The sequence below is a fragment of the Teleopsis dalmanni genome, chromosome 2 (assembly GCF_002237135.1).
Source record: "Teleopsis dalmanni isolate 2A chromosome 2, ASM223713v2, whole genome shotgun sequence".
In the NCBI taxonomy this organism is placed as follows: domain Eukaryota; kingdom Metazoa; phylum Arthropoda; class Insecta; order Diptera; family Diopsidae; genus Teleopsis; species Teleopsis dalmanni.
Window position 1 is genome coordinate 21,139,190 of NC_051847.1, and position 11,086 is coordinate 21,150,275.

An 11,086-nucleotide genomic window follows, 5' to 3' on the forward strand; every position below is an offset into this window, starting at 1 on the left:
AACATCAATGTGTACAACACATGCGTTAAGTCTGTATTACTCTATGGCTCTGAAATATGGCTAGAAACATGCTGAAATCAAACAAATACTGCAAGTATTTACTAATATATACCTGCGCAATATATTTAAGATCTGGTGACCTCGCGTAATTTCAAATGAAAACCTACGTCAACTAACAAGACAAGAAGACATTAATTCCCAGATAAGAAGACGTAAATATAACGAATCCACCAGACTCCCGAAGGTTCATTACCAATTGGTTCATTAGCACCAATTAAAAGCAAACAAATATACTAATCGATTAGATGATAACTCATTTACTTGTTTGTAATTCATATTAATCTGTGGACAACAAAAAGTTAAGATTTACTGAATATTATTGCATTACCTTTTAATAAACTCAAGTTATTATAACATTTTTTTGGTAACATATCATTACAACTATTACCAAAGTTGAGTTCTGCAAAAATAAAATACATTCCCAGATTTTTTTAAAATAATTTTTAAATACGGACATTTACATTTTAAAGTCACTTCGTCATTAATTTTATCTCTTGTTTAATTTGTATTCTATCCGAAGTATAAAAATAACTTTTTATTTAGATACTTATGAAAAAAATGTCCATTCTCACCTTAAATATTTAAGAAAATTGCATTTATATAATTGTTAAAATATAAATATTTAAGATAATTGTAAAATAAATGTTACATTGAGTCTTATAAAATTATATTAGTATGTTACGCCTAACAACCTATAATTTGCTTTAGTGGTATACCTTCTAATTTTATAAAAGTAATAATAATTCTATATCTCATTTCAACTCTTCTTATCAAGAAAACGCTTAAACGATTGCTTTAATATTACATATTTTATGTATTTTTATTTCTCGCTTAAGGAAATACATATCATATTAATTTATAACATTAATGTGAGTATCTTAAAGTTTGTCTTATTCTACACGTTTCCTTATTTTTTTATGGTAAGAAAATATTTTGCAATTTAATGCAATTTGTTATCAGCCATTGACATCTTACAAATTGACAATGATAATGACAATCGTGTATTCCAGAGTTTAAATGGTTTAAATGTATTTAATTAAGCGACTCTAGCCTTCAGTACAGTGGCTTGATTTAGGTAAAATAATTTGCTCAACAATTACTAAATTATGTACATACATAATAAAATAATTAAATCATAAAAGATGTAAACAATTAAGTATTGTTGCGATTAAATAAATGCTTGCGGTCATATATTTTTTTAAAAACCATAAATTTAATTTAATTAACATATTTAGTTTAATTAAGATGTTAAATTTTTAAAAAATGTTGATTTTAACAATAAGTTTTATACATATATATTTATTATAGACTACTATTCCACTATTTATGTAAAAATATGTATAAATATATTATTCCAACATCTAATTGCATTTAAGTACACTTAAGTATAAATTTAATTGAATACTTATTTTAAAATTTTATGAACTTCGAACACTCAAGAACTTTGTTAAAAAACTTTAAAATACTAATAAGTATATTAATAAGCAATAATCGTATTTTTTTGTCTGTGTTACAATTTAAATTCTAAAACTGAGGATAAATTTTTTCACCTTTTTATTTATTTATTTTTGAATTATTCTTATTTTAATATATGGAACATTTGAATGCTCCTAATGCAGTGCTCAACACTTTAATATTTAATATATTGTTCAAACATTTGCATATTCCAACATATCATATATTGTATATCTTATTACAAGAAATTCTTAAAGGACTGAATAAAAAAATCTTAATAAAATAAGCAAAGCACGTCTAATTATTGTTTACATCCGCACTTTGCCTGACGCTGATACTGCAATTACACTTCTCCTTCCGTTGGCAAACCTATAAATAAATGAATATATATATATCCTCATATATATTTCACACGTCCGTCTACTTAATGTCTACATTATCGGTGCAGTGAAACATGAATCTTAAAAAATTTAATGAAACCATTGAACTTAAAAGTTAAATTAATTATTGTTGTACGTAGCATAAAATAAATTTTTTTTCGCTTGCCTTTTTTTATTTTATAAAATAACGCGTTTATTAACTTCAAAGAAAATCGCTTGTATAAGATATAAACTTTATTTTATTAAAATTGCTAATAAAGTGCTTCCCGGTAAAATTAGTACAAGTTAATTACAAAACAAAGTCATTTTAAATATATAAAAATTATTTTTAATATCCACAGAATTTAAATATGATCATTAAGGACAAAAAACATGATGTACATATCATGTTAATATTGAATATAAAGATATATAATAGGTGTAGTTAAAAGAAATCCATTATTTTTGCATAAAATTAAAGTTTTATTTTATAAGGTAGATGCATAAGAACTTCCCATCAAGCTCCCGAAGCTTTTGGCGAGTTGTTATCGATATGTTTGGTCTGGTGTTGTCCTGATAAAACACAATTCCTCTCCTATTGCCCAAAGCTGGCCATTTTTGGACGATTTCTTCATTAAGATGGTCCAATTGTTGACAGTTCCGAGTTAATAATCTTGTCGTATGTCCAATTCTCTGCTAATCCCACAAAATATACAGCAAAACCTTTCTGGCCGTCAATTCATGCTCGGCTTACTGAAATTCGACCACGAATGTTATTGCTTGACGTTGTCGTAAATGAGATCCAGTTTTCATCACCAGGCACCAACTGTTTCAGATATCGATTCAGATATCGTTTCGTGAAGTTTTAGCGTTAACTCATTTGGGATCCATACATCGAGCTTCTTTCTAAATCCAGTCTCAAATGGTTCCAAATGGTTTTTTGTGCTTACATGACAACAGCAGGTCGGACTCGACAGCTTCCATGATTTTATCTACATTTTCGACAATTAGCCTTCTAGGAATCAAAGAAAACCAAAATTGTTCATGATGGGCTGTTACAGTATCGGGACCATAAATGTTATTCACATTTTCAGCCACCTGGCCTGCGTTTTCGCATTTATCAAAGAAAAACTGTAAAATATAGCGTATTTTCTCTTTGCTAGTGTCCATCTTTGACACGTCCTCAAGCAAAACTGAGTCAACCAATTACCAAATTGTCAAAAGTGTTCGGACGCGGGATAGAGATATTTAAGACCATCTATTGGGAAAAAAATGGATTTCTTTCTACTGCACCTAATAATAACAATATAATACTAAAATTTTAGCATATTTTACATATATACATATATAAACTGATTATGTTAATCAGTAATATTAGTACGGTAATACCCAAAGCAAGCTATCATGGTTAAAACTTGGTGATATTCTACCATTAACTGCAAAGCCAGAATTTATGCTAAACAAGGTTACTTTGAGTCTTTGTTGGGGTTGAAGGGAACTGCCTATTACGAACTACTCTAACCTGGTGCAAAGACTAATTCATTGTTCTACTGCTCACAACTCGACTGCTTGAAAAAAATACTCAAGGAAAAGCAAACAGAATTGTACAACAATAAAGGTGTTGTGTTCTATCCTGAAAATACATTAAGTAAGATTAAGAAGAAGTTGTTGGAACTTGATAACTTTTGATGAATTTACCGTATACCCCAGGCTTTACAATATCTGTTTACCATATGCGTCGATCACTGCAAAACTCTCTTAATGTTGGAAAATTGGTCAACCAAAGAGCCGCTGAAAATCACTTGGCCGTTTTCGTCGTTATTTTAATAAAAGCAACTATTCAGTTCTATTATTTTATGATATCAAAAGTAAACTAGGCCAATATTTCTTAATATTTTAGTACATAATTAAAAAAAAATTGAAATAATAGGGGGTATCAATACTTCTTAGCACCTACACTCAAATTTATTAATCAGCTTTAAAATTATTTTACAATATTTAAAAATAAGATAAGATAACAATTTTCAGAAACGTTATTAGACAGAAAACATTCATTACTTTTATATATTTTTATACCAATTTTATTAGACAATAATAATAATAAAGTGTAGAAAATGTATTTATTAATAAATAATGATTAAGTAAAATCCCCACACCTGAAAAGTTTAAGCAGCTTGTCTAACTATGAAGATTGATAAGCAATGCACCCGCTTGGTAACTCTTTTCACCAAAACGAAAATGCACTTTTCAAATTTTTATTGAAAATATATTTTTCAAGACTGAATTGATTAAAAGAGTTATGAGCTTATATACGTATATGTCGAAATTTAAGCTATAAATTGACAGACGGTTTAAGCACATAATAAATTAATTTTTATTATTAATTTTTTCTTGCCATCTTTTTGTATAGTAATTTTATTTAATATTTGTTAACAAAAACCAACGGGCGGACGTATTGGCAAGTAAGATGACTCAAAATGAAGATCGAATTCTGAAGTTCGGTTAATAAAAATTGACAACATCACAATTTATATTATTGAACTTTAGCACTCAACAAGAATACTGATTGCGTATTAAAGAAGGAGTATCTTATTAACGAGCTGCTGATCACTGATCGTGTCTGCGATTTTCATTGACTTTGAGGAGTTGAAAATTGAAAACCAACAGCTTCTTGCTTCTTGCAGCTTCTTGCTTCTTTTTTATCGTTTTTTATTTATAAATTCTTATTTTTTAAATTTAAATTCAACTGCTAGCAAGTTAATATTGGGTTCGCAGCCTATGTATTTTTAGATTGTTGCACGTTCTTTTTACAACAAACACATACCACTTAAGCTGAAACCAGAAAATTATAGTCTTGCAGCAAACTGCTTTCTGTACGTTGATCATGCGAATATTGTGGCACTATTCGTTGCCAGTAACTCTTGCCAGTTCTATAGGCGGCGGCTTGTTGTAGCGGTAAATGAGCTCAGGTAAAGCCAAAGTACTTATTAGACTGGAAAATGTTCAAATGTAACTTATACTCAAAGCTACAGTGTAATTTTCTTAATTCTTTTGCTTGTATCATTAGGGTTTTGTTTGTATAAATAAGAGTTTACATTGTCCAAATTATTATTATTAATAATTTCTGCTCATTTGTATTACCAATTTTTGTACTAGCCACAAAATAAGCATTCTGGTTAGTTTGTGGTGCATTTCGAAATCTTGTTAAAATTTCTATGAACTGACTATATAAGGTATGCAATGAGCAATTTTTGTACTTTAAACTATATTTTACAATAATTTGATTTAATAGCCTAGAGATAATCGGTTTTGAGTTTTTAATGCTGTAATAAAGAATAATAATTCCATTGTCTAACAAAAAAATAATTAGTTTTGAGTATTGTATAAAAATATTTTCTAAATATGCATTTGTATAATTTCTTTTTATCATTAATGAAATGAAAATTTATGTGTTGAAGTCTTCATTATTCCTTTCAAGCAGCAAATAAGTATTTAAAATTATAAGGAATATTCAACAAATTTTGTATACCTGAAGATAGCATTATATATAAATAGATTGCTAATCTATCTACTAAATATTCTTATACATAATTAATATAAGTTAATAAAATATAAGTTCACTTCTTTTTTGATTAAAATTATGCTTTATTTAAAACAAAATATAAATTACTTTCTTTAAAGTGCAACACTTTTTCTTTACCTCTGACTATTTTTGCACACTTTATTTATTTTGTTTCTATCAATCACAGTTTTTTGCATAGACTTCCTTTTTTCGATATCTACCTATTTTGTTAGAAGAATGGCTTACTTATAAATTCCTGAACTCAATGGGCATGCTGTGAGCATGGGCATATCACAGGCATAACCTTGCAGAGGAGATAATATTGTAGTGGCGCCTATTGGTGCGTTTCTGATTTGAATATAAAAACCACTTAAACGCAAGTAGCAAAGTCATTACAATCTATAATCTATTCGGGAAATATATTTTTGCTCACCTCATAAATTACATTCATCAAAATTTTATTTTCTCATAAAATTATTTAAAAAAATTTTTATGTTGACAGGCGCCACTTATTCAGATGCATGTCGTTAAAGTTGTAATGTTTGGGTAATTAATTATGACTAAAGTTTATAAGTTTTGCCATAAATTATTCAAATAAAATATGATATAACAAATTAATGTTTACTCAGTTATTACAGAGCAGTTAATTTATCAATGGGTTATTCACCTATGAAAATTAATCCTTTTTTAATAACTCAGGGGCTTATAAAGATTTTAAAATAAGCTTATTGAATCAATCAAGTTTAAATGCATCAAGGCAAAAATTTGCAAAAAAAGTTTAAAAAAAAATTATCTAAACAGATAAAACAATTATGTACACATATTCAATGCTATATATATATAATGCAAAATTACATTTTTATAATATGTACACATGTGTATAACTGTATTAAAAATTTATAATATAAATATAATATATATATCATATATAGGTATTCTGTAACGAAAGAAGAAACATATAGTTCTATGTATTACTGCATGAGTATCACCACAGATATTGCCGTGTGTTTTAGGTTCTTAAGTTAATCTATCTCTCTGTCCCCTACTATCGTTAGCAAGTTATTAAGTTTTAGTACTTTTTTGTCGGACACTATATTACAATACAACAATAACATTATATAGTAATATTAGGAAGTCTCCTGATGCAGGCAAAAGCGAATTTGCCAAAATACCTATAGAAATATACAAAAAAAAACGATCGAAATAAAAGTTAAAATTCTTAAAAAAACAAAAACTGACTATTATAAAAATAATGTTACTTTAATTGACATATATTTAAATTTTAGGTGTGTATACCTAATGTGATATTCTCAGATCTTAGCGCTGTTCATATGCATACTAGAAGGACCCTTGAAAGGTCCGCAGTGGGAAGCATATGTAGAACTATGAAAGATACGACTTCTTCATTGAAATTATTTCAAGACACTATAAGGCAAATTTTCTTGTCGGTTTAATTTAAAGTACATAAAGTCCCTAACGGGATAACTATATCGCAACTAAAATAACTCTCTCGCATCATTTAAAATCAAGTAATCAAATGGTTGAACTTTTTGCTAACTAGTCAAACATAATTGATTAAATTATTACAATCAATACGTTTTTTTTTTTGCAATCTGTAAAAGCTAAGTTTTGTTTCATAAAAGGCAATAACATATAGTCTGTTATACATATATTTTTATTAAAAAATAAAATTAAAGTTTGGGATTAAAATTAGTTCTTATAACAGTTTTCGCACAGTTTACTGCATTTAACGGATTGAAATTTTACTCATGCCTTGATGCCATGGAAAAGGTAATGAAATATATGTACAATATTTTTGTTCTGTTATTTTTTGATTCGTAATGCCAGAACGAAGCAGTAAATAGCGAAAGTAAGAAATTTATATGTAAATTTTACACACAGAACAAATTAGATTGCATTGATTAATTTTTCAATTTCCAGAATTCATCAAGTGTAACAAGCAACAGAAATTAATGTACCAAACTTAATCCTCAACAATTAAGTTGGTTATGGGCCTTTATAATATACATGTATCTGTTAACACTTTTTCTTGCAATTCCAAAAAATAAACTTTTAAATTTACTTGCATAATTTTTAAAGAAAGAAACAATAAAATAAATTTGGTATGACGCACAATACGGATTTTTAAGTTATTGGAAGCATAAAAAATGTTTCCTATACGAGTGTAGTATAACTTATCGAAGCTGACCTTTATAATGAATCATTTTTAATAATGACGTATAGACGGCGAATCATTCTGCCACAATGCGAAATACCATTAATGCCACATGCGACCTTCTGATAAAATGTTTTTTGTTTTTTCATAAAATTTAATAAATTTAATTTAAAAAAATAAATATTTTAATAAATAACAATTGAACTTTTAATACCATTGAACAATAACTTTTTCAATTTTAATTCATTTTATTTATTAAATATTAAATATAATATTAAAAAATTTAATTTTTCTTTTTATTTACAGTAAAAATAACTGGTTGCCAAAAACATTGAATTTTGCCTAAATTGCTACTATTACCTGTGCTATTGTTTTTAAAATCATATAAAAATGAAGTGTCAGTGCTCTAACTCTATTAAAATAACTCACAAAAGCTTTTGATATGAAATCTTTTTGAGTGTTCCCGCCACAATGTTGAGTGAACTTTTTTTTGTGAATATATTATTCATTATTAAATGAAAAAGAAAAAACTTAACAATTTCAATTAAATAATAACAAAATAATAATGCGAAAAAGCTGCCAAATATAAATTTAGTCTCAATAACTTTAAACTTAATTATTGATTTTTGCTTGTTTTTGATTGAATACTCATGAAACATTCTCTACATTTGCGCTCAAGTTCAGTGTCAGTTCAAATTATGCTAGTATTCTCGGAGTAAGTTTCCGTCAAGTGAAAACTTTTTCGTTTCGTTTCAATACACATATTTGCTTTTTAACATATACGTTGTTTTACTGAGACCATTCACAGCAAGCACGTTTTTTTTCAACTACTTCAAAATGAGTAACGATTCGTCCGCGAGTGAAACAACACCACTACGTCGGCCCGAAAATCAATTAAGTGAGGACGTAAGAAACAATATCGCCACAACGTCTCAACATTCGCGCAATCAAAACGTGGACAACGGGCTTCAAACAAATAAAAATCATAACTTAAACGGTAATAAAAGTAATAATATCAGCTCAGATACAACTGTAACGTTAAATAATAGAAACAATAATAATTTTGAAGTGCACTTAGGTAATAGTATTAACAACAACAACAACAGTACCTCCCAATTAAAAATGGAAACAAATAAAAGAATACTGTATCGAGTTGGCTTGGATGTGCTGATATTATTGTGCGGTAAGTAAATTTGTGCCTCTTTCACTCAATTTACGTGCTTCAAATTTGTTTACGTGTAATTTGGTAAACAAAAGAGTGAAAAAAATAAATATATACGTAAACAAAAAAAAAAATATGAAAACTATAGAAAGACGTAAAGTAAATACAATAATTAATTAAAAAAATCTTGCCTTGTTGCAATCGCCACTTACTTTTTTTTTTATGTATAAAAATACATTTTTAAAATGCATTTTGCTTAGTTGATATCATTTATGGCAACAACAACAACTCAGCCATTAAAATTCTTTAAGCCAAAAACGAGTTTTCGTACCGCTTCTGTAGACGCAAGAGCTTTCTACTCTACGTGTTTCAGAACCTAAACAAGAGAGTTTAGATATTTTGATTTTAAAAATGAAATTTAAAAAAAAAATATTTCCAATTTTAAATTTATAAATGTATATAAATTTAAAAAAGACTATGTTTTAAGCCTCTTAAACTGGATTTAGTTAGATGATATGACTACAACGTCTTATATAAATATGTTAACGAGAATAACAGATGATATAAGTATTTAAATTATATAATTCAAAAATTAGAGAATTGTCATTGAAAAGCTATAAATTATGAGCTAATGTTTTTCAATTAATTAAATACTTAACTTTATTGCTTAAATCTCTCTAGCTTCTTAAAATCTAATTTGACTGTTGATTCCTAAGATTTCATGTAATACATTAATATGGAAAACACATGACCACAAAAAATTTTATTTACATACATATATAAAATTGTGTTTTTTATTCAATACAATATAAGAGAAAATTTGGCTTTCACATTTTTATTTTACTTAAATTTTTAAATATATTATTAATAACAATAGTCTAAGACAAGTAATTAAGTTATTTATTATGTAGATTATTTAAATGATTATTTAGATTATTTATTTTGAACATTTAAATATCTAAATTTCTATATTCAAAATTTTCTTTGATTTTTAAAATAACTCTATTTTGTTAAACCGTCGTATTAGTATTTGTGTTCAAAACAAACATATGATTTGACTTATTTTGTTAACTTATTAAAATAATTAGTACTTCTATTAGCGTGTATTTTTTATTTTTAAATTTTTCCAACTGAGTCATTGCTACCTACCCATTACTCGTTACTTGCATGTACATATTGTACATATTAATTTTGACCGCAACGTTTTTTACGCTGTGTTTATTTTTTTTTTATAAAAAACTTTTCAATGTAAAATCTAATATCTAAAGCGATTATAAATAAAAAACTGTGTATATTGAAGGCAACAACAAAACTACAAACCTGTGATTAAATTTTTTAATTTCGCTGCATTGAATTCTGCTGTCGCATTAGAAAATGTAACTCATAAATAATTGTCTGTAAGCATTTTAACATAGCAAATCAATCTGTGTTCTGTACATTCACAATAAAATGTTAAGCTATGTTGTTTGGAGTGTTAAGCTGCAATTGGTTGTGCCGAAGCACAATGTAAAAGCTGTAAATAAACAGCAAATTAACTTATATCTCTGTTAATCAATAATTAATTTAAATTTTGTACACATTATTTTTTTTCACACTCTTAAAAAATATATATTATTTTTCGAATATTAACGCAAGTCAATTATGTTAAATAAAATCATTTTTGTATGTATTATTGTTCAATAAATTGAATGAGCTTATTTGATGAGTTTTGAGTTTTGTAATTGAAATTACTGTTGTATTTTATTAACACCTCTTGTAATTATTTTTTTGTTATATGACCTACTTTCTATTACTTTTAAATTTTTATATTCAATACATTTTTGCAATCGTGTCTGCTAATTTTTATGTCAACATCGTTTTTGTTTTGTTTATAACAGCCAAATAAATTATAAAACAAAAAAATTAAGAAAAAATAGCAAAAATTATTATGCTTAATAAAGCAATTTAATCTAAATCAATTTACATTTTTAATTAAATAATAGTAAAGGTTTTTTTATATACACTTTTGAAAAATGTTTGTAAATAACAGTGCATTTACCATATTGTTAAAATAGTTTTTATCTTGTATATGTTATAAATAAATGTTTTATTATACAAAAATAAAGTGTCTACATGATCCACTCAAAATGGAGCTTGTTCAAACTAGGATACGAAATTTTACGGAAAATTTTGAGGCAAGTGTTTAGCTTCGTATACTTTATATTATTTTAAAAATAAGTTAAAACAATGCATAATAATTTTTATAAATTTTACCATTTCATTATTATAATAACATATTACTTTTATATAGATGTATATTAAATTTCAATTCC

At 26.5% G+C, this 11,086-nt stretch overlaps 1 protein-coding gene across 1 annotated transcript in view; it reads left to right on the top strand.

The window, feature by feature from the left end:
* Positions 1 to 8,186: 8,186 nt before the first annotated feature.
* The window catches only part of LOC119674085 (coiled-coil domain-containing protein 173-like), a 12,342-nt gene continuing 9,442 nt past the window's right edge, over positions 8,187 to 11,086 (top strand). The window contains exons 1-2 of the mRNA XM_038085210.1: positions 8,187 to 8,609; positions 8,691 to 8,795. Coding sequence (XP_037941138.1) covers positions 8,450 to 8,609; positions 8,691 to 8,795 — 265 coding nt within the window. The 5' untranslated portion in view covers positions 8,187 to 8,449. The remainder of the gene's footprint in view (positions 8,610 to 8,690; positions 8,796 to 11,086) is intronic.